The sequence below is a fragment of the Perca fluviatilis genome, chromosome 6 (genome assembly GCF_010015445.1).
Source record: "Perca fluviatilis chromosome 6, GENO_Pfluv_1.0, whole genome shotgun sequence".
Taxonomy (NCBI): Eukaryota; Metazoa; Chordata; class Actinopteri; order Perciformes; family Percidae; genus Perca; species Perca fluviatilis.
Genome location: NC_053117.1, coordinates 7,847,281 through 7,872,054, shown reverse-complemented (window position 1 = coordinate 7,872,054; position 24,774 = coordinate 7,847,281). Strand labels below are relative to the sequence as shown.

At 41.1% G+C, this 24,774-nt stretch overlaps 1 protein-coding gene across 2 annotated transcripts in view; it reads right to left on the bottom strand.

The window, feature by feature from the left end:
• atp2a2a (ATPase sarcoplasmic/endoplasmic reticulum Ca2+ transporting 2a) overlaps positions 1–24,384 on the bottom strand; it is a 29,454-nt gene extending 5,070 nt beyond the window's left edge. The window contains exons 1-14 of one of the 2 annotated variants that reach the window (XM_039803270.1): positions 23,798–24,384; positions 22,623–22,640; positions 22,444–22,526; positions 18,164–18,268; positions 17,325–17,463; positions 7,636–7,716; positions 6,539–6,624; positions 5,908–6,372; positions 2,550–2,638; positions 2,261–2,363; positions 1,654–1,785; positions 1,433–1,552; positions 608–826; positions 126–461 (exon numbers count right to left, since the gene is read on the bottom strand). In XM_039803270.1, coding sequence (XP_039659204.1) covers positions 126–461; positions 608–826; positions 1,433–1,552; positions 1,654–1,785; positions 2,261–2,363; positions 2,550–2,638; positions 5,908–6,372; positions 6,539–6,624; positions 7,636–7,716; positions 17,325–17,463; positions 18,164–18,268; positions 22,444–22,526; positions 22,623–22,640; positions 23,798–23,915 — 2,094 coding nt within the window. In that variant the 5' untranslated portion in view covers positions 23,916–24,384. The remainder of the gene's footprint in view (positions 1–125; positions 462–607; positions 827–1,432; positions 1,553–1,653; positions 1,786–2,260; positions 2,364–2,549; positions 2,639–5,907; positions 6,373–6,538; positions 6,625–7,635; positions 7,717–17,324; positions 17,464–18,163; positions 18,269–22,443; positions 22,527–22,622; positions 22,641–23,797) is intronic. The other variant, XM_039803271.1, reaches the window with a different exon arrangement.
• Positions 24,385–24,774: the final 390 nt, after the last annotated feature.

Sequence of the window (24,774 nt, the reverse complement as noted above, 5' to 3'; positions counted from 1 at the left end):
CACAGCCAAAATAAAAATAAAGACGCTTGTAATCCCAGGCTACTTCAAATAAAATGAGAAAACACTAATGATAAGTAGGAAACTCGTGCATAAAACTCTGCACAATCAGATTTCAGACTTCATACCATAGCAGTGATCTCGTCAAATCCTTGCAGGATCTCAACAATCTTGGACTTATGGGAAGGCTCGACGCGGGCAAAACAGCGAGCGTTAGTCACAGCATCACGCTGAGCAGCGGGCGACAGTTCGTCAAACTCCCGCCCGGTGAAGGCCATTTGCTCGACATCATCCTCCTCGCTCAGGATGCCAATGCGCCGGCAGATTGCCACAGCTGTGCCCTTGTTATCCCCTGTGATCATGATGACACGGATGCCGGCTTGGCGGCACAGCTTGATGGAGGCGGCCACCTCCTGTCTGGGAGGGTCCAGCATGCCGACACAGCCGACGAAGGTCAGGTCGGACTGGAGGCAGAGAGACAAAGACGTGACCGAATGTTGGGACTGAAAAGAATGCTGCACAAGTAGACACCAAATACAGCTAGGTCTATTGAAACATCCAAACAATCTTACCAGACGTTCAAAGAAAGAAAAAAAAAAAAAAAACTCACCTCGTACGCCGCGAATTTGAGAGGGTCTGACAGAATCATGTCCTCCATTTTGGGCGGGCTGTCTCGTGTGGCAAGAGCCAGGCACCTAAGGGTGTCACGACCTGTCCCGTACTCACGGATCACAGACATGATCTTTTCCTTGATTCCTTTGCTTAAGGGAACTTTGCTGTTGCCAACTCTGACGTGGGTGCACCTCTCAATAACTCCCTCTGGGGCCCCCTGGGGAGTAGAGCAGAGGAATAACGTACTCACAACATGGTAGCAGGCTGTCAGCAGTGGTGGAAGTATTCAGATCCTTTACTTAAGTAAAAGTACTAATACCACACTGTAAAAATACTCTGTTACAAGTAAAAGTCCTGCATTGAAAGTACTGTACCTAAGTATCATCAGAAAAATGTACTACATATTTTAGAAAATGGAAATGATGAAAACTGTTCTGTCAATCAACTCAGTGTTAAATCGTCTAATCATTTCTGCTGGACTTGTAGGCCGTTACATTGTTGGGTAGTTTAATTTATAATAAAACATATTTTATATTATAACTACATGCGTTTTGTGTGCAAAAATCTGAATTTGTAAAGTAACTAGTAACTGAAGCTGTCAGATGAATGTAGTGGAGTAAAAAGTACAATATTTCTCTTTGAAATGTAGTGGAGTAGAAGTAGGAAGTAGCATTAAAAGAAAAGACTTGAGTAAAGTACAAATACCTCAAATTTGTACTTAAGTACAGTACTTGAGTAAATGTACTTAGTGGCATTCCAACACTGACTGTCAGGCATCAAAAGCTATCGACCAGTCCTCCGTACAATGTTTCTTTCAGTATACCTTGACAAACATCTTGCCCATGGAAGAACGAGACTTGTTGGGGGTGCAGTAGACGGACATGGACTTCCTGTCTCTGGAGAACTCCAGGGTGACCTCCTTCTTCATCAGCTGCTTGATCACCTGCTCAGACAAAAAAGGACAGACGGAGTGAGGAAAAACCCGCTGAGTGGGAGCAGTAGAAATGTGCAGCGTGTGCAGGTGAGGGAGCTGGTGTCACTCACGGAGTTGCAGGCATTAGCTCGGTCAATCTTGGACAGGTTGTGGACTTCGGTGTCGAAAACGTTCATCTTCTCCACCAAACAGGTCAGCGCGGTCTCTGTGGCCTCACCCACCTTCTCGTACACACCCTTCACCTGAAACATCCGAAAACATTCATGGTAATGTTTTGTCCTCATAAAAAAAAAAAACTGCACACTCATTGGATACATTTTAGGTTCGCCCATAGGGCTTATTTCAATCAACATATAAGAATGCAATACTTATAAAGAATTAAATAGATGAAACCCACCACCGTCCCACTAAACAGTTGTTTTAGTGTCTATGTTTGTAACAGTTTATGACTATGTTTTGGTAAAGTACATCTGTTAAAGGTCCCATATTGTAAAAAGTGAGATTTCCCTGTCTCCTCTCCTATCACATTTACTTTGTACTGGTGTGGTGTGAGTTTGTGTTATTGTCTATTAAGTCCTTAACACACACACACACACACACACACACACACACACACACACACACACACACACACACACACACACACACACACACACACACACACACACACACACACACACACATCTGACATGTAAAGTAGGAAGGCAGGGTTCAGACCTCGTTGAAGTCCAGAGAGGAGTCGTTACACAGGGCACAGATTGTAGCCAGTTCAACCAGGGCATCATGCTGGGAGGTTTTCACTGGTTTACCATCCTGGTACCTGAGGGAAAGTACAAAGTATTATGTGTGTGAGTGTACAGTTCATATAACATTTAAAAACCTTATCTATTGTTGCATTAAAATATCCATACTTCTTTAAACCTACAATTCAATGAGTCAATCAATGAGATATTTTCAGCTTCATTAATTGTTCTGCCTGTTACAGAGTCAGCTGTAAAGTACTCACACTTCTCCCTCAGGTGCGTAGGTAGAACCTGTGATGGTGAACTCTGACAGAGCGCAGCTGTCACCTTCAGCTTTGTTGATAACGAACATCTGGAGAAAAAGAGCAGGTGGGACGAAAACAAATATGATTTTTTTTCAACGCAGACACCATTTGATTACTGACACAGCAGGTGGCAGCAGAAACCACAGAAATCCCAAGCAGACCTTAAGAGTGAGAGCTCTTTTTGACAGTAGATTAGCCTGCAGTGTTACAGTGTCTCTCTGGGAGGGCTAGGCTGGGTGGCACGCTGCATAACGTGAACAAAGGGTGTTTAGTTTTTCTCCATAAGTAAACAGAAGAGACTGCCAAGGAGCGATTAAAGAGAGACGCTGTGCCCAAAAGGAAGAAGCCGCAGTGCCAGGCCTGCTCCTGCAGGACGCTTTCATCCTCACCGACACACAGCTAGTCAGGGATTGGTTAGATCAGAACATGGGTGATGAACCAGCAAATGTCAAATCCTGCTGCTGTTTTTCTATGATGACTAGAGACTTATTTTATGAACAATAGTTGTTTAAAAAAACACATGAAATTGATGAATACTTCTTTTCTTCTTGAATTGTTGAGTCTCTGTAAAATATAGTGTGGTCTAGACCTACTCTATCTGTAAAGTATCCTGAGATAACTAACTGTTATGATTTGATACTATAAATAAAACTGAATTAAACTGATCATGGCCAGTACAAAAACATTACATGCTAACTATTTTTTTTTTGGTTTAAGATACATTTTGGGGTATTTTTAGGCCTTTATTGGATATGACAGCCCAAGACAGGAAAGGGGAGAGAGGGGGAACGACATTCGCTGCGGCAAGGGCCGAGCCCCTGTACATATGGGGCGCACGCACAACCAGACAATTGCCATATAACACATAACATGCTAATTTAGTATGTGCTCCTAACTGACTAAATCCCTCTATCAGGAAGCAAAACACTGCGTAAGACAAGAAGACAATGTTGGGCTGTGTTCGTAATCGCATACTAAAATACTAGTCATACTAAGTATGACATAAGTACATTGAGTATGTAGTGCGTTCCAACTGCACAGTATATGTGAATATTGTGTAATTGAGAAATGCCAGGATGTATTAGATCAGATTAACAAGAATTTCTGAGAATACACTTGAGCTTACTGGATATACTCAACCGCCACAAAATGCATTGCAGATCTTCAGACTGTCCATTGGCAGACTGTGAGGTTAAAATAGTTAACTGTTGGATAAAATAATTACAAATTAAAGTCAAATTAAAGTAAAATGCGGGAGCTTACACAATGTACTGTAAAAAAAAGATTTAACAATAGAATATTAAATAATATTAATTAGACTTAAAATAATACTGGAACATATTAAATTGAATGGAAAAGGTAATGTTAATTTACATTTTTGATAAACTTTAAACGTTAAAATTTTCATTTAACGGTAGCTCGGACCAGTAATGTTGTCATCGATGCCGTCATGTGATGAAGAGGAGAGGTATTGCTGAGTTTACTTTAGTGTGAACAGTCTGCTGCTAAAGGTATTCTTAATTGTCAATTTAGTAGGCAGTATGCAGGACATTCTGATTGAGTATGTAGCAAGGCGGCAGCTATCGATTATTTTAGTAGTCGAGTATTCTACTGATTCTTCCATCGATTAATCGGATAAGACATACTTTTACTTTATTAAAGAGATAGATAGATATTTATTGCCACTGTGCTCAGAGTACAATGAAAAAATCTGTTTAGCTGCTCTTCAGCAGTGTGCATAAAAGTTGAATAAATAGAAAAAAAAGACGTATAGAGCAAACAGTAAACATTGGTTTGTTTGGCTGAAAATACAATAGGCAGTGCAGCCCTACCCTGCCATAAGGATATTTACACCAGATGCTGTAAGAAAAAGGCTAGGAGAATCATTAAAGAGACAAACCACCGGGGTAACGGCCTTTTCTCCCTGTTAAGGTTGGGAAGGTCAGCATTGAGATGCTCAGGAGGAGCTTCTACCCTCAGGCCACTAGGATCCTAAATGCAGACACTGACTAATACTGCAACCCCCCTCTCATCTCAAGTAGCAGTCATATTGATTTTACATTAAATGATAATGCTACCTTGTGTCGGAACCGCGCTGCGGACTAGGTGGTAACGTTAGACTGGATGCTTTCTGCTGAAGCATTGACGCTGTGCTGTTGTGGCAAGCTAGTTTGGTTTTACACGCCGTAGAGTTTTCGTTTTGTTTCAGCTTGAAATGACGATTTGGACACGTTCTGTCGTTTTCTCTGGCCTGTCTTGCCTCTTGCTATTTTCTTTCTCTTCTTCCATTTTGCAGTCCCCGCCGTCTTCGTCACACCACACCGTAAGCACGTTGTGTGGCAGTAATAATCACCCATGAAACAGGAAACACATGAATTATACAAGCTTCAATGCAAAAAAATGCATCAATAATTTTAGTAATCAAATTACTTCGGAATCCTTTCAGCCCTAGTATAAAGTACGCTAGTATGCGATTTCAAACACAACCATGGTCCAACTGCATGCAGGTTTATATTCTTTTAGTCATTAGCTTATGTTGTTAATTTATCATTAAATGTTGCATGTATATGTGAAATAAACGCTTGCATTTTTACTTCAACATTGATAAAAAACGTTTTTATTACGAGACAGGAGTGTAAATTCAAGTAGCACGCCTCTTTAGAGGTTTGTCCTGAGAGCAAATGTTTTCTCTTTTCAGTAGTTTAATATATGGCTCTTTGTGAATCACTATAAAATCACTGACAACAGCGGTAATTGCACAATCACAAGGCTATTTAATCATGGCAAGTACAATATCTGTCAGATAGAATCTGTAAATTAATCCCACGGTCTAATTCAGGCTGTGCCAAAATTCTGACAAAGCACTGAACAGTCAACAAAAGAGGATTAAACTTTAATAAATGCTGAAATGTCTTAATGTGGGGCCAAGTAGTACTGGGTTGCAGACAGCGCGCGAGGGAGCGAGAAAGGAACTACAGGCTGGCTGGGTGACGCAAGGTCCATTATGCAACAGCAGCACTGCAAGTCATCCCGACAGCTCAATGTACATTAGAAGAGCGGCAGTATGTCGCCTTCTTGTTCAACAACCTGGATACCTAATCACAAGGAATACTCCCCTCTCTCTGTTTGCACAGACAGTATTAACATTTTTGCTGAAAAATGTATTGAAAGTGACTGACAGTCAGTTTCTCTAACTGCTGTCACCTTATTTATTCACCAGACAGGGACAACAAAGAAGACAAAGCACTGACGACCAAACTGCTCAGCAATGCACCAAGAGAGAGAGCGTGAGAGAGTGTGAGTGTGAGTGACTCACTCTGCACACAGACATCTGGTTGGTGGTCAGGGTTCCCGTCTTGTCAGAGCAGATGACAGAGGTGCAGCCCAAGGTCTCCACGGATGGCAGGCTGCGGACGATGGCGTTCTTTTTGGCCATGCGGCGGGTGCCCAGGGCCAGGCAGGTGGTGATGACGGCCGGAAGACCCTCAGGTATGGCGGCCACCGCCAGTGCCACGGCGATCTTGAAGTAGTAGACGGCGCCGCGGATCCAGGAGCCTCCGTGGACGGGGTCGTTAAAGTGTCCGATGTTGATGATCCACACGGCGATGCAGATGAGGGAGATGACCTTTGACAGCTGCTCGCCAAACTCATCCAGCTTCTGCTGCAGGGGCGTCTTCTCCTGCTCCGTGGCCGCCATCTCGTCACGGATCTTACCGATCTCTGTGTTAACACCCGAGGCCACGACCACACCCACGGCCTTTCCAGATGCTATGTTAGTACCCTGAAATAACAAGTAATATACATGTAGGCTCAAGTACATCGGATAGCATCTCACTCGTCTTGAAATAACAACAGGAGCGACTTTTTCCAGGAAGTTAACAGAAACTAAACAAGATGTTGAAGGACGTCAACAGGATGTGTGATAACGTGTGCAGAGTTAAGCTTACAGAGAAGAGCATGTTCTTCTTGTCCTGATTGACAGCACGAGGGTCGGGCACAGGGTCGGTATGTTTGATGACCGAGATAGATTCACCTACAAAGACAACAGAGGGCAGCGGGTTAAATCTGTTTGCATTTTCCTCAAATAGGAACAAAGCACGGGCAATTATTTCTACAGAGAGAGATCTATGGTCATTCACATGCTTATGAATGTTTCAATTCAGAAGCAAATATGCTAATTGAAAACAGTGTCATGATACATGATACACTTGGCTCATTCTGCAGCCAGCTTAAATGCTCTTGTTCATGGTCATCCCGCTATTCTGGTTCTTCAAACACAGCTGGAGGATTGATCCATTTATCTCGGATGAGAGTATCTTGGATAACTTTGTGCTATTATTTTGATAACAAAAAGGAGCATCAGTGTAGAGTGCTGTAGCCTCGAATAAAACCACCAATTTAACTCAGTGTGTGCCAGTTACTATTGCATTTGTGACCCATTCTGCTTATAGCAGCCAAAAATACATTTTTAATTAAAGAAATAAGTGGCCATATGTGAAAATAAATTCACTGGCAAGGCGAATAAATAGCTTAAAAAGGACATGGTGGTAATATTTAAGCCTTTGTATAAAAACAACGAGCAACCCCATTTGTCCATTAAATTAAGTAAAAGATGGCTGATATCCAAATTCTTATTTAAGCTCCAAAACCTATTATTGAATAACAAGCATAGGTTCAAAGATTTACATGCGTGCAGTGAAATGCAGGATGGCATATTCTTGATGTTGTGCTAAAAACGTTAGCGTGCAAAAAGAATAATAATTAGAAAAACAGTAAAAATAACAATTAGACAAAAAACATATACAGGGCAAAAAATAAAAGATAACAAAATGATATACAGTTTGCAGCTCTCCAGTGTGTAAAAATGTACAATTAGCATATGTCACAGTTGTAAGCGAACAAAACAATAACATTTGATGGTAAAATAATTTCGATTGACTCATGTTATCAGGAGAAATTAAGAATCTAACTGACAAAAAAAAGAAGCAAAATGGCACAGGAAAATAATTTGATGGCTGTGATATCATCAGCAAACATGTCTTACCGGTCAGAATGGACTGGTCTACCCTCAGAGTTGTTGATTTGATTGAACAGATACGGATGTCAGCAGGCACCTTGTCGCCAACTACAACCAAACAGAAGAGAATACACACAAACAAAAATGCAAAAGCAAGGATTTTAAATTGATTGTGCAACTGAAGGCTGTTAGAAGGATGTTAACAGTTAAATTATCATGACATCGTATATGATGGCTCAGTGGTCTTTTACACCACATGAATAGTAATACTAGAGGATTGATTACCACAGAGTACAATTGTGTGTGTGTGTGTGTGTGTGTGTGTGTGTGTGTGTGTGTGTGTGTGTGTGTGTGTGTGTGTGTGTGTGTGTACATTCTAAATGATGATTTAACAGATGAGATGTCTATTTTCTGCAGGCAGTTACTCAGCATTAGTGTAAACTAAACTGATCAAGCACAGGTCATTACAGGGAGGTTGCTGTGCCACACAGCAGCAGAGCAGTGTTGCCATCGCTGCAGGGAAAGAGAAGGAAAGCCAAAGAAAGAAGAGGAAATGAAGGACCTGTGAGCCATAAAAGGCCTGTCTCAAAGGAAAAGGCCAATTTGGGTACATCGGAATTGCTGTGACCCAGTTCAGCTTCCTAATAGTACATAAAGGCAAAGAAACTGGGGAAATGGCTCAGGCTATGGCACAGTTCCGTTGGCGTAGTCTACATATAGGCCTACGTAGTTAAAAATGCAAATTGCCTCAGATTATTACAAAAGGGTTAGGGTTAGCCCCAACCTAGTCTTGCATTGCCAGACCTACAGCCACAGCGCTGTGGAGTAAGGTCTGGCAACACCACAGATACATTCTGGGATGGGAGAAAAAAAAAAACACTGTGTTGTTTGCATTTCTTTAAACCAATCACAATCGTCTTGGGCGGTGTTAATTTCCAGACACAGCGACGGTGGCTCTGCAAAATAGTCTCGGGAAGGAACTGGTTTTGGTGGTTTATTTGCACGCCGCAAAAAGCCAAATAAAATATTAAATGAAGTTAACTTTTCACACAATACAGTAACATGAGCTATTTAAATTAGTTGGATATATGGTTAAACGTAATTTGCTCTTTAACGCCATGTGTACTTCGTCTATGGCAATCCCTGTCCAAACAGTCCCAAAACATCCCAGTTAGAAAGTAAATACCGGAAAAATATTTTTTGTAAATCTTTACAATCATTCACAAAAGAACCAAGCAGGCCTGCGTTGTTGCACGATCCAAATGTTCTTCAAAACTTGCAATTTTTAGTGTGTAGCTTGCTAGCTCGAAGGTTGTTGTTTCCTGAAGCGAAGCAATGGGATTTTGAGAACGGAAACACAGAGAGCAGACATCTTGCACGTAAACCACAGGCTGGATGTCAGGCTTTATCCTGGAAATGTACTGCCGTTGATCTAGACAAACCCCAACCAAAAGGGTATAGTTAGAATGCAGGAACCCATATAAGCCCGCCAAAAATCTAAGAATCTAGCAAAACACCAAGACAAAGTTGAAGTGAAAACCCAAACTCTTGCTCAGGAAAGAAATGAAAACAAAGATTTGGTAAATGTGAAATAATGTACCATTGTCCAGGAGATTCCCATTTGAGGGAGACACATACTCCAATGTACAGCCTTGTCGTGCATTTCAACACTCATACTACATGAGTGTTAACTTGAAGCTGGAGGATCGTCAAGTCATTAGATGTCCTGACAGCGGTGCCAGGAACTCTGATCTGTCAGCAGGGATTGGCCAGTCAGATTGACATTGACAGCTTTTCTGAGAAGGACTAAGTTGCATTTTTAAACCATCTGAACCTGGAACGATGAGTGCAATGGAAATTTCCCTTCTGAGAAGGTCACGCAACCCAGGTCCTAGATGGAGCAATGGAAGTTTGGGGTGAGTTCAACATACAAACTAAGATGCAGTTAACTTTCTGATGGTATGGATCGATAATCTTTGAGGAACCCATTTCATAGCTACACTTTTTCACCTTATTAAGAGAAATGATCCAATGCCTTGAAGAGATTTAAAGGATTGCCCTTTGCTGCATCACAGTAACAATACAATAAAGTTGTTCCTAATAAGCCAAAAAGCTTTACAATTACATCTTAGATGGTTGTGCAACACTTCCTGTGCCAAGTCATTGTTTTTGAAGAATAAGAAGACACGGCCCGAAATACAACCCTCCAGTTTCCAAGCCAAGTCCCCATGGACTGAGCTACTGCCACCCCCAAAAGAAGAAATACTGACAACTTCTAAAAGAGTACTGAGCCAAGAAGCATGACTACGGGGATAGGCTTATACCAATGGTGCTTGCCGCTGTTATACAACATACAAAGAAACCAGTGATTGTTGAGACTGTGACACTGTGAAACACTGGAATTGTTTGGAGGCTGTGTTACACTGCAGACCTGGTATGAACAAGTGTGTGTATATCATCTGTCCCTTTGCGTCAATAGCCTCTTTCCGACCAAGTAGTTACAGGAACGTAGTTATAGGAACAGTCCACTTCTAAACAGTTCTACTATCTACTCTCCCCCAAAACCGTTTTTGCCATTTGCATTCATACTGGCCAAGTGGCCATAGGAACTGACCTTTTGTTATTATAATCACAGCCATCTAACCACCACTATGTGGAAAGGGAAAAAGGGAAAAGACCCTGCCCTGAAGTAGGAGCTGAAAGAGTTACAGGAACTGTGGCCAGAGGAACTTAATAATCCCCAAATTGGTCCAGTCGGAACAGGAGAAAAAAAGGGTTCTAGGAACGTTATGTTCTAGGAACTGCAAAAATCCCTCCGGTCGGAAAGCGGCTAATATATCCTACTTGGTAGAAGTCCAAGCATCTCCTCATTTTTACCTCTGTGCTTGCCAACAGGTCATAGAGTCCACACATTTTCAGAGTGACAAAAGCTCAGACCCAGTAATACATTTCACCCAAAGTAACTCCCAGAGATGCCTTTGAAATAGACCTTTCAACACCAGGTGAGGCAGTGACTGAACCAAAGCGGTTAGCTTTGGCACCTGCCTCTGCCATGTGTTAGGGGATAGAGTGTGGTTCGGCCGGCCAGCCAGGAGGCCACATGTGCTGATGGCAGCTGAACAAAAGGCTGACCGGTCATGTTGAGTGGGCCATTTCAGAACCATCAACAGGTGAAGCATCCTGCATCTTTCCTTCCAACACTCTTACTGATTAACTCACAAGCCACGTTTACACGTGTACAATTATTCAACGATGTTATCAAAAAAAACAACAGTCTATCACGGGTAGAAGACTACTAACCTTTCACTCCTTCTCTGGTCAATAAAGATTTTCCTTTCTTACCTTTGGCAGTCAGGTGCACTAGAGAGGCTTTGTTACCATGACTCAGCACAATCAATGAAAGGAAATGCAATGCAAGGAAATAAAACTGATAATCTTGATTCTGCATGGGTACTACCTTACAATTCCCGGCTGTATTACAGGTGCATTTTGGTGTATGTATGTGGTGTATGTAAAGGTGGACACTGCACAAACCATTCAGGGTAGAAATCTTACTTTTTGAACAATTGTCACTGTGTTAGCACATGGTCATTGGTCACAAGTGAGTTTCACTATTTTATCAGCAAACAGAGTAGAGTAAATAATGTTTAGTTTGCAGTTGTCTGGTAGGAGAGACAAACCAATATTTACCAGCTGACTAGTTTCTTGACATTTACGTATTCACTGATACAGATTCAAACACGTTTTAGCTGACTTTGGAATGAATCATCACCTATATCCTCAGTTACATAAGCACTATCTCTACACCCTGAGATCACTGCTTTGCCTTTGTTGTTTGTTACGAATCTTAGTACCTTAAGTAGTAGTAGTAGTAGTAGTAGCAGTGCCTTTATGTATAAAGCACTTTTCAAAAGAAGTTACAAAGTGGTTTACATTCATTTAAAAAGCAACAACAACAAGAGACATGACAGATAATAAACAACAAATAAAATCAATAAAAAGCAAGTCTAAAGTAATGAGTTTTTAAAAAGAGACTTAAAAGAAGAGATTGTGTTGGCTTTTCTGATCTCCTCTGGTAGGTCGCTTCAAAACTGGGGGGCCGATCACCTTGAGTTTTCAGTTTTGACCAGGGAGTGACCAAGAGCGACCTACCAGAGGATCTTAGGTAACGTTTTGGCTCGTATGGGGTAGGAAGTTCAGCTATATATTTTGGCGCTATCCATCCCCATACAAGCCTAAGGGCGTTTTCACACACACGTTTTTCACCGAACCAAGGTCCGGACCAAGGTTCATGTTTCTGTTACATTGTATACATTTGATCCGGTAAATTTTGGTTTCACACTGCAGTTATGCAAGCGCACTAAAGATCTATACGTGACAAAACTATGTCCTGCCGTCATCACATACGTGAGCTGCGTCTCCAGATACTTATAATTGATTGGTTTGTTGACGGGCTTCCCCGTCCTCTCGTATCCTCTCTCTGTGTTGGAGTTTATTCAACTGACTGCTGCTCTCCCCTACTGCCGCGGCTCTTTTTGTTTTGTTGTGATGTTGAGAAGCAAGACACGGGAACTTTCTTTCTGGAGCATTTATTCAGAGACAAACTGAAACCTACACTGTAGCCTACATTTACTACCACTTAACAAATAAACTGCTGATGTATTCTCTGCTCTGATAGCCGACAGCTGTCTTCTCTGGGCGCATTCACCGTCACTCTCTCTCACTATGCACCGAGCTATTCCTTAAAGGAGCTTCCCCGGTCTTGTAACAAGAGGAGAGCCTGCCAGAGCTTCTTGTATTTGGTCCGAAAGTCCGAACCATCCAAAAAATGCTTTCACACTATAAACGAACCGGACCGAGACCACCTCTTTTTATCGGACCAAAATTTGGTCTTTTGATCCGGACCGTGGTCCGGGGGAGGTTTCACACCTGTAATTTTGGTTCAGATCAAACTAAAAAGTCCGAAAGTCCGGACCAAACGAGGTATGTGTGAAAACGCCCTTAAAAGAACATTAACATTTTAAAATCCACTCCAAAATGGACTGAGAGTCAATGGAGTGATTTTAAAATTGGTGTTATGTGTTCTCTCCTGTTGGACCTGGTAATGAGTTTATTGTGGTTTTGTTGTGAGAGACATGAGAAAGCAGCAGCAGGCTGGGCCTCCACATAGCATGCAACTGTTTATGTTGCCAGAGTAACAAAACTTGTCCCAGGACTGGGGGCGTTTTATAGTGTTCCCCTCCTGTCAAAAATAATCATGGTTTTAGTAGAGGCTGGCAGAAATTACATGTACAGTCACCATTACACAATTAATTCTAAATTGAAATCTATATCAAGATCAACCACTAGACAGTTTAAAAGGGTATTCACCACTGCCCACACAATAATACAAAGACCTGAACTTTTGACTTCCTGATGTTGTAGTTAAAGAGAAAACGTATTGTGAAAGCAGGGAGGCCTTCTAGAAAAAATATTAGCAGACTAAATGCTATGTAATATAAACATTGCACAAAACATGAAATCGAACTTGTCCTTGCAGCCATGTAATGAATAATAATAATAAATAATGTATCAGTTTAAGTATATATGTTATATGTTCAACAGGTCAGAAGTGTACATTCTCTTCGTGTCTTAAGGTCAACACTGTCAGTTGTGGCCCCTCATTAAAGCCTTACTGGGGTTAAAGTCTGACCTCTCACTATCCCATCTATAAGCAGACAGCATAGCATGGATTCCCAGCAGCCAATGCAGTATCACTTAGGGTTAACAAGGATAGCGCAGTGGGCTGAATAGTTCCATCACATGTACAGATAATTTGCAAGCGTCCCATTAAATAGGAATTCTGCAAAATGACAACCCTCTGCATGCACAGTGCATTCTCCCCAAGGGGGTAAGCTTTGCTTCAGAAATCAGAACTCAAACCTCCTATGGCGCCATTTTGATGCTACAAAACGATCACCTCCCATTAGCATTCCAGATTGCCATTCATTTTGACGTCACTTTGACAGCAAATAACTTTACATCTGAAGCGTTTAAAGACTCTATTTGTCCATTGTTTATTTCTAAAGAAACACGACAATGTATAAAAGGCTCCATTACCTTGTACTTGTTTTTGTAAAAATAGGCTAACGACTGTGTCACATAGTAGAGGAATTATCGTATAGTACAGGAGAAGCTCGCTCGCAGGCAGTTTCGACTTACATGAGCTGTTTAAGTTTAATTATTAATGTTAACTAGCATTTTAGTTAGCAATAATTAGCCTGTGCCCATGTTATCTCCTTACCTACGCTCTCCATCTCTGCAAGATTGGGAATGATTGAGATTTCTCTTGGCACAGCTACCAGAAGACTTACAACTTTCAGACAGGTTGCTCACGTCACATCTACGTCTTCGAGCTCAGTTGGAGGCTGCGCAGTAACGCTCAGCCATCACCGGAAAAGTGCTTCTAATATCCTTCACTGGTCTCCGTCCAGAGCAACGGGATCTGTTGGTCCATTCTTATATACTGTCTATGATTCTCCCATCACATGTGCAGTCTACAGTACTGCACTATTTAAGCCAAAGAAATACATTCATGTTAGTTTTGATTGTTAATGGAGTGAACCAGCAGATAGTAGCCTAAAGCAAAATGCCGTTATAACACCTTCTGCTACTTTTTGCTAACTAGCTGTTACCATGTGGGGTGTAGCTTGATAAAAAATGCTAATTGAGGACTTTAAATTAATAAACAATATTTCCATTCCTTCTTTATTGTAAAACATTTCTTTTATAAATTATTTGTTAACTTTAAACCTTATGTTCCCCATTAGTTAACTTGCTAGCTAGCTAGCTAACTCACCACATGGCACATTTCACACTGTATGTCTTTGACAAAGCAATGGATTTATTTGGCAAATTAATGGATTATGTCTGCTTATGATATGGCAAAAGGTTAGTTTCTATCTGCATAGACATGGTAAATACAGCCTGAGCAAATACCGCTATATTTTTTTTATTCTTGTTATTTTCTGTTAATTCCCACGGTAAGTTTCCACCTTGACTATTCACGAAATTCTGCAACTCAACCGGCAACACAAAACATTTTGGTCAGTGTTTACACACATATAGTTAATGCAGAACCTCAAATGCATAGATCTCTCCAACCAAGCCCTGTTAGTGCCTTCAACCTGCAGTTTGGCTGTGCCTTTCTGCAGAACTTCACCACAAATGTTTTTGCGTTTCTAAAGCCTTCTTTCCTGGTCGGCAAGATGAGACCATTTCTCTCAGTCTTGCTGACAAGTCAGGATCCTTTGCCAAAAAACAGTCCCTCTGTGATAATGGATGCTTGCCAGACCACATTAAATGTCACATACTATCCATGGTGTCTGGAATCTTAGTGGAGGGTACGGGTACTGATGGGCAGGGTCGCTGTGCATTGAGCATGGTGGGGTGGGATGATTATCCAAAAAGCGCTTCCCTATAAGGTCATCTCTCTCAAGCACAATAGGAGATCCTCCCCTAATACTGCCCCCCACATGAGCCGACACTACCAGACTCCTTCACAGGCAGCAGAGAACAAACCCACTGAGTTCTGCTGCTCTGAGAGAAAAGGCCAACATCCAAATCTGCAAGCCCCTGACACCAAACTGTAAACTGGCAGCAAGGACTTGAATCCACTGGAAGGAGCTGTGAACTTTACACGTTATCAGCAAACATTATTTTTTAGGGGTTAGTTAAGTGGGGCATGGTAATTACTCCTTAATAAGATTTTGGCTGTTGGGACTTGCCCATTTTAAAATTAGTTCAAATCTAGATTATAGTAAAAGACTGGTAAATCATTACTGACGGGGACATCTGACAGCATTATTTGGCTGAGCCACATTGATGTAAACAAGTCTTTCATCAAGCTGACAAGAACAGTCCACGGGACTACACAGGACAGCAGACTGGACAGGGAAGACCAGCACAGACAGTCAACAGCAGCTCTCGGATCTTCAACTGCTTCAAGATTAGATTTGAAAACACTAAACTACAAAGATGAAACCAAGCATACAATAATCTAGTTTAGATAACAGTCTTAGAAATGCATCACACAGAAAATGTTATTTCCATGACATTAAACTAATTTCAGTGAGGGAGCGACTGATGAGCGATGAGGTGTAAGTAGGCGGCAGCGTTTAAACCCACAGCAGCACCCCGACAGATTGGCTGCAGGCTATTCTTCTCACGGCTGAGGCAGCCACAGAGGGCTCGTCTCAGTGTCCTCTACCACGGTTCAGCAGCCAGCATCTGCGTCATCACACTCCTCTGCATGGCAGGGGTCACTTTGGAGCTTCAGCAAAATATTGTACAGAAGAAAAGAAAAAGGGAGCCTGACGGGAAACATTGGAAAAGATATTTGGAGGATTTAGGAAATAAGTTGAGCTGAGGAGCTTCTTCTTACTGCAGGATAAAACATCCGGTTTTGCTGCCTGCTGGGCTGCATTTTTGAGTAAGCCTCCAGCTACCTTCATGGAGGTTTTAAATAACTAGGTCTCTAATATGCAAGAGTTTCTCTTTTAACCTGAGCCAAATAATTATGCTTTCTAGACTGACTCTGCTTCACCCATGACACGTAATCAAAATGGCATGATTAACACGGTCAGCCTAAAACAAATGATATACGGTATGCCATAAGACACTAGAGAAATTATACATTTTAATTCCCAGTACACTCCTTCTTCATTTGCCCTTGTCAAGGTTAGTTAGGAGTCCTGCTGAATGCAGTCCGACCACGTCACCCACTTTAGCAATGTTCCCCAGCGCAGGATGGGAGGGGCGTGCATGGGGTAGGACCAGACACCTGTCATCTTCACCACTGTCACTCTATAAATACAGCATTCCATAATCTGAACGGCGTATGACAGCTAAAAATAAAACCTACCACTATGCACAGAAAAAACTATGCACGGTAGTGGCTTGGGGTTAAACCGAGTATCAAGATAACACTAGTCTATAAAGGACTTCAGCATTCCTCAACTCATCCGTCTGTTCATTCCTCTGCAAAATGTTATGTGTGTGAGCCGTAATCAAAGCATTACAACCTGCATTACAAATATGCTGACTGGACATCAGCAGCATGAATCTGTCCATAACTAAGTTCAAATACTGCATGCATAAATCATGTTACTTGAGTGAGCTTGGATCTTAGAAAAGTGGGCCTTGATAGCATATGTGCCCAGCCCTTTGAGACAATGGGTTAATAAGAGCATCTCAAAATACATCACTCTTGCAGGGTGAGTCACCTCTGCAGTGGCACATGGGGATGGGGGAGGTTTCAACTCAAGCTTGTGCTAAATGTAATCCATGACCATACGTGGACTCATTTGATTTGTAAGCTTTACCCGAGGCAGAACCAAACAGCAGTGAACAACTATCATTAAAAACATCAGATCTTTGCTTTAAACTCCAAAACAAGTAACACAAATAGGATCTTTCACAGGGAAACAAAGTATTGATAGAAGTTGCAGTATCATTAAATTGCCAATTTTCTGTGAATTTCAAGGTCCATGTGATATCCTAATGTTTCCTTTGCTTGAGAAAAGTCTACAAATCAAACCAACATCTAAACTTTTCCCATTTCAGTTAGCCAATGCTCTAGTCTAAGCAACAAGTACACCAGTAGAGTAAGGTTACACCAATAACAACAAAGCCATGTCCGTTTCAATATGCAAAAAAACAAGAGCAGCTCAACCTACCAGCAACCTCCACGATGTCACCCGGCACAAGGTCTCTGGCCTTGATCCTCTGCACAGTTTTCCTGTCTTGCCGGTACACTTTCCCCATCTCAGGCTCATACTCCTTGAGTGCCTCAATGGCATCCTCAGCATTGCGTTCCTGGTGAGGAGAAAAAGGAATTCAGGGCCAAAGATATTCATTCAATTTATTTGATTTCTGAGATGAACTGATACAATCACATAAACTTAAGACATGCATGTACTTTTCTCTGCTGGTCTAAACTGTATGAGAGCATTTCCCTTTGAAGAGGCAGTGAATATTCTAAGTTGGATGTTTATCTGGTCAGGTTTTGGTTTGGAGCATTTAGGTGTTAAGTGCATGAAAATGGGAATATAATAACATAATATTCTGCCTTCATCAGCAAGAAGAACACATCACTCAAAATGGACTTCTTTCAACATGTTGGATGCTGCCGTTCACAATGTTTAATTGGATTAGATTGCACACTAGGTAATTAGAAGGCCTTTGTACTGGATTGCAATGAATTAAGCTAGGTGTACCTAATATCAGCATCTCTCTTTCCATGTTGATACAGCCTCCAATATGATTTTTTTGTTCTAGAGCCCACTGTAAAGTTTGCACAAGCAATAGCTTTCAATGCCATACTATAGCTATAGATAATGTGTTAATTAATAATCTTAAAATGGTTTCCCTACAGTACGTGTCTATTTGTTTTGGTGAAATCAGCAAAGCTAGGTTTCAATTCATTTAGAAAAGCAGGTAATGTATTTATTTATTTATAATTCATCATTCTGCTGCATAATTAAATGTGCCTAAAAGTGGCCTAAAAGTGTCTCACCTGCCACACACCGACGATGGCATTGGCTATAAGAATGAGTAAAATGACAAAAGGCTCCACAAAGGCTGTGATAGTTTCCTCTCCCTCCTCAAACCAGGCCAGGACCTGAAAACAGTACGAAAAAACCACGTCATTATCTATCAAAGACATTTCACAGAACAAGTAGGTATGACTTTACAATGATGAGAGAAAGAGACAAAAATCAAGACAGAACAAACAAGGTTGTTCAGAACAGATAAAATACTGAAAAACCAACTCTCTGATGAAGACATCACAATTTATGCATTTAAATTATTATTGTGACAGCAGTCTTTCATTCCAATACTGTGAGGGGTTAGCTAATTGTCGATAGCCAGAAGCTTGACATCAAAGCCAGAGATTGTTAATAGCTGAGGATCATCCCACACATTCCTTATATAAAATTTCATGTACTGGGAAGAAACAATCATATCATAGAACTGCACCTAAATACTTCATATCATACTTTCCTGTGCTAAAGTTAAAATGGAAATATAAGAGCCTCAATCTTCTGAACTTTAGTCTCTGATACATTTCCGATTAATTGTCCAGCCCTAGAATAAATGTACTGCTAACCAGTACATTTATTCTAGGACGATTAATCGGAAATTTATCGACATCGAAATTCTGAAGCCGTTATTAGATATAAGATGTAAGTGTTTTTCCCATGATGATAATTTAGAATAATTTATTCCTGTTGATAGGCCTATTTTGTCCTTAAAAACATTCTACCGCGTGTGTAGAACTGTGACTTTGCCCGGACCAGTCAGCCACATGAAAAGCAGAATGGAGGATAACTCAAACACAGAGTCCGAGTCAACTGAGCAACTTGTGCCCAAAAAGCGCAGTGTCCGTAGTATGGAAACATTTTGTCTTCAGAAAAGATTATTTAGAACAACGTGATTAATTATCATATTCGTTGGGGTAAAATGTGCAATTAATTGTGATTTTAGGTCATATCGTGCAGCCCTACTATATTCTGTTCAATGTTGGCAATAGTTTTTAACTGCCGATACTGCTCCGCCCATTTGAACTGTGTAGGAATGCAAACTTTTTCATAGGCATTTGATTAACACATGCAAACATGTCAGCCATCAAGAAGCCTCTAGCAACTCAGATTTACACAGTCAGACATCTATCATATTAGAACCTCTTACAGGGCTCCAGACTAACTTTTTTCACTAGGAGCTCAGTGGCCCCCAACTGAAAATTTTAGTTGCACAACCAGAAAATTTAGGGGCACACACCGTAAATCAACATGCTAACCAAATATTCACATTTCTACTAATTTCCACTGTATTACTAATAAATACTTTGATAATAGATGCAGAAATTACAATGTGCTGTTTCAAATTCAGTGTCACTTTTGAAGATGCAACATATAAGGTAAACTGACAGCCCCATTGCTGTCATGACAGTAAAAAAAAATTATATATATATATATATTTTTTGTTTTGTTTTTTTTGTTTATTATTTTATTTGTATATTATTTTTTAGCCTGTTTTATTTTCATCATGACCGTTTTTAATTGCTCTTTAATGTTTCATGTAAAGCACTTTGAATTGCCTTGTTGCTGAAAGGTGCTGTAGAAATAAAGTTGCCTTGCCTTACAACCTCAGCCTGTCAGTCAGTCACCAGGGCACAGAAACCACTGTTGTGCCTGGCTGCTCGTCTCCGAGGAAGTGTAACGTCAACAGCACCGCGACCGCTTTCGGCTCGCCATTATTATCTTAATATCATATCGCAGCAAACGCTGTCTGCGTGAAGTTAAGAAAAACTGTAACCACATTTGAAACCACTTCATTTCCGTGACTCACTGTGACTTCAACAAAACTGCAGAGCCGACGTAGTTTGCATCGTCTGCAGCTCTGCGTGTGTGCGTGCGTGCGTGCGTGTGTGTGTGTGTGTGTGTGTGTGTGTCAGAGCTCTGCTTTCTGTCAATTTTCAGAGAGGACAGATAAGCTTGCGCTTACGCACTCTCAGGTACCGAAAATTCAACGTTTAACGTGTAAAAAAAGGGGGCAAATTTACTGGTCGCACATGTGCGACTGGATGTAAAATTCAGTCGCACACTCTCACATTTTGGTCGCAAAATGCGACCATTTGGTCGCAGTCTGGAGCCCTGTCTTACTCCCAATATTCTGACCTGGAGTCTCATTTAGCTTGTTGTTCCTAAAAGAAAATTGCCCTAAAATTACCCTGTGTGTCACAAGGAATTCGTTAATTGTCCCATAATGTAATAAAGCAAGCAATCTTAGTAAGACCTAAGTATCTGGCTGTGGCAGATGCCAAACACATTTTAAATGGCATAACTCAAATGGCAAGCATAACTCTTAATAGCGGTTTACTACAGAAGCACAGGGCTCAAAAGTGCTCTACTCAGGGCTTAATTTGAGCCGGAACATGCCGGAACATGTTCCGGCACCTCCGACGTTGGATCCGGCACCTCCTTTGTCACTTTGAAAAATTAATCGCCTAAATGAAAAAAATAAACTACTGTTTGTGTAGTGTTCAATGTTGTCATCTGTCTTGTTAGTCTTTATTCCTCATTGAAGTTCCACAAAAGTCTTGTGTTTGCATTTTCGATGCGTTTTGAGGTGAATTTGGTTAATTTAATAGTCCGATGGATAATTGCTGCTTGTGAAAATGATTTTTGCAGTGTATTTTTATTTTTACATTTCGCACCGATGCAGTGCATGTTCTGAAATATAAATAAACATTGCCCTGATGTACACACAGCGTTGTTTAGGTTTTTTTAGTCAGAGAAGCTATAGGCAGTGTAATTTTTTTTTTGTTCAGTTACCTCCAACCCCCGTTTTGAGTCGCCGGATCCACCTGCGCTCCGGGACCTCCCACTTTACAAATTAAGCACTGGCTCTACTGTATGTCATAACACGGCCAAGACATTTACATTACTCAGACTTGCAAAGCAATAAGCAAATATATATATATATATATATATATATATATATATATATTTTAAATGTATAATTATAGTATTTACAAGTCAATTAATAATGTATACCTTTCAGAAAAAATGATATAATATGGTTAATGACCGAAGATAATCACTAGTTTAGAGATTTAGTTTTGACTAACATTGGTTTACTTTTTCTGATTTTAATTTGGTTCAAAACTCGATACATATCATACGTACATATAGTATGGGAGTGATTCATTCTATGTTGAGGTGGGTGCGTTCGTATGTCCGATAAGAGCCCTCCCACTGAGGGGTGAGAGCCCAAATTTGGTCCTGAGTGGTGCTATGTTCCCCTGTCTGACAGCAGACACTGACACCTCTGTATCACCTGACTGGACACTGCACACACTACATACCAGCTCACACGCACGCACACACACACACACACAGACAGGGGGCCTCACTTATCAAAATGTTCTTTAGCCATCTGTTAATCAACTGTGCTATCAATTCAAAGAATGTAAAATTTTTTTATTATTGCAGAAATGTATCTTGCATTGCGCAATGCCAAAGACAAATACAAATTTGGGGGTTCATTTTTCCATTTAAAAAAATCGCTTTTCGCTTGAATTTGGTGAAAGAAATATTTAAAAACAATAATAAAAAAGCACTTAAATGAAGCCTTGCCTTACATGACATCGCAACAATAAAAGGTGCTACTACTATGTGGACATGTTTGATTTGATATAGCTTTAGTAGGGCCTGGACACATGCTGATGATGCTATTACATAATGGCAGTCCACTATTAAACATTTATCTATCTAGCACTCAAAGTCAGAGGCCCATGGGAGACTGGGGTAAGCCATTACACAGCAGTCAAGCTTGACGACTCAAATGTCTTACTTGGCACATGGTGATAGCAACTCAATGCTACGACTGCTGTTGTCACCATTCCTCAGATGGGTCGCTAGCCTTCTCAGCTGTTTAGCTCTCTAATGTGCGAGTGTAACCCCTGCCGGGTTAAACAAACTGAAGACGTTCACACTTTAGCACTATGCACTGCATAAATTTCCCTCCTGCCATTCAACACACAGGGCTTAATAATAATCCCATCTGCAATTTTTACTTCACGTAAACACTCTTTCAGCTCGAGGTGGAAAGGGAAAGCTATTTGTAGGATGTGGCGACTTGTCCTGAGATTCCCTTATCTCGCTTGCTTACTGTACAGGTTATAGAGTGGAGACCGGAGTTATAGTGAGAATGAAAAACAAATCATCAATGCAGCAACCTAAACAAGACAGCCTTTCGTAAAAGCGCACGGAAATGTAGAGAAATACTTACAAAAGATATGCATGCGGCCAGCAGAAGAATTCGAACAAGTAAATCTTCAAATTGTTCAAGGACAAGCTCCCACAAAGACTTCCCTGCAGAAAAGAGAGTTGATTAAACAAAACAATCAATCACAGAAACTTGTTATCATGAAATATGACAGTAACAATATCAGTGACAGTAGTGCTTACCTATCTCTGCTGGTAACTCTGTGTGTAGAGATGTGGGAGTGAGTCCAGTAGCCACACAGGAAACAGACAAGAAAGAAAAGAAAAAGAAGGTAAGTTGTGTATGAATACTTGCCAGATGGAGACATGCAGTTCCTCTTTCACACAATGGGGAACTGACTCGTACAATGAGAGGAGGTAAGTACGTATGTTCTGCGAGACTGAGAAGTGCTACCTTGAGAGAGCTAAATCTCAGACGAACACAAGTTGGTGTCAAAACCACCGGCATGTTTACAGTTTCACATAACATTTTCATGATTTAGCCATACATACTGTACGAAAGAGATTTTGTATTAAATACTCACAAGTTTTGACTGTTCAACAAGAACCAATCATTTAGCAATATTTAATGTTTCTTTGCAAGATTCCTATAGTCACATCAGGTTTACACTTCTAACAGTGGCATATAAATCCACTCCCTTAGTCTGCATTACGCAATGGTGGAAAACAAATAGGAAAACTCCAATCAATGTAAAGGTCAAAGTGATTTAAGGGAAAGGCAGTATATCCTCCATGACTTCCAAAGGTGACAATAATATAAAACAGCTGTTTAAGCCTGGAACAAGAGAGATTAACTTGATGGATAACGTTGCTACAGTCATCCTGTGGACACTGTTCAAATGCCTGCCGGATCTCTCGGCACATGGGCTGATGTGTTGCAGTTCTGCTTTGAGGAACATCCAACAAGGTTACTATGTCCGACAAAGACGAAGCGTTCAAGAATGTCACCATATTTTACTTAACTACTGTCAACAATGTCACAAGTGAGATTATGCTTACCAATGTTATCACAGTCAACAGTGTAACCATGATACAATGTTACGCTGACACAATGTACAGTAATGTTACCATACCTAACAATGTCCCACTGTTCAACAATGTTACAATACCCTCTAAGTAATGATTAATGTGTTACTTTGTAAGAGACGGGAAACCCTCCGGGTCACCAGTGATGACGTCAGCCACATTTCTATACGGAGCCGGGTACACCGACCGGCCGATGATGGTGATGACTTTTACCCCATATCCTGAATTCCTGTGCTCACACACTGGCCATGTTACAATGACAAGACATTTTTGCACAGTTTCTCATTCACAGCAGCGGCACGTGTGGTGGTCTACAGTTGAAATTTCCGTACCGTTTAGGCCCCATTTCTCCTTCTGTCGTTTCACCTCGTCCAGGGAAAGTCCTGTGCTTTCATTGACGCAGAAATGACTGTAAACTTCTTCGACACTCTTCGTGTGAGCGTTCTCCATGGCGGACAGGCGGCTCCTTCCCACACAGCTTTACAAAACAATACTGCCGTATGGTAACTTTTGGCTATTTAAAACTGTAAAATACTTTCAAATGTATAAGGAGTTTGCTAACTGAGAGATGTGCATTCACACTCGGATAGCTGTTAGCTATTAACCGCGGTTTAACGTGTCCCCCTGCCCTCTTAAGATTTTCTTAACGCGAATTACGTAAAAGAAATGCAGTGAGCCAAATTCCTCTTCCCTGTCTGGGTGAAGATTATTTTGAGCGTCCTCTTATCTCCGAAAAAGGTGGGGAAAGAAAGGTCTGCAGCAGTGTCCTGTGTTAAGGACTGCATTCACCCGGTCCAGTTCTCTGTGCTGCCGTGCTGTACCTCACCGTTGCGCAGCTGTCTGTGGCTCCACACAGTGCTGACAGTCTGGTTTTATCAAAGTGCCTCACTGCTGCCCCTCATCCCTGCGCGGCATGTGGACTAATTTCATTGGACGAACAGTGTCAGCTACGTTAAAACCAGGGAGACATGAAAAAAAGCGCAGATAGACGAACACGAAATAGCAAACTAGACGCGAATTGGCGTTTTCGTACGATGGCATGACCCACCCTACTCTGCTTTACTGGAATACATATCCGCATATCCCATTCATCCCTTGTGGTTTCCGTTGTATGGAAACCAGGAAGCTAGGGTCAATTTGCATACATTTTAGTGTTTAGAGTTGGCAGCCATTGGCTTCACCGTAGATGTCTGGACACTGCCGTTATCTGACTAATGTTGGTGATGAAAAATAGCGAATGGTATTACTGTTATATGTGCTATATCGCAGATTGTCGTCCTTTTCTTTCTTACTTGAATTTGAATGTCCC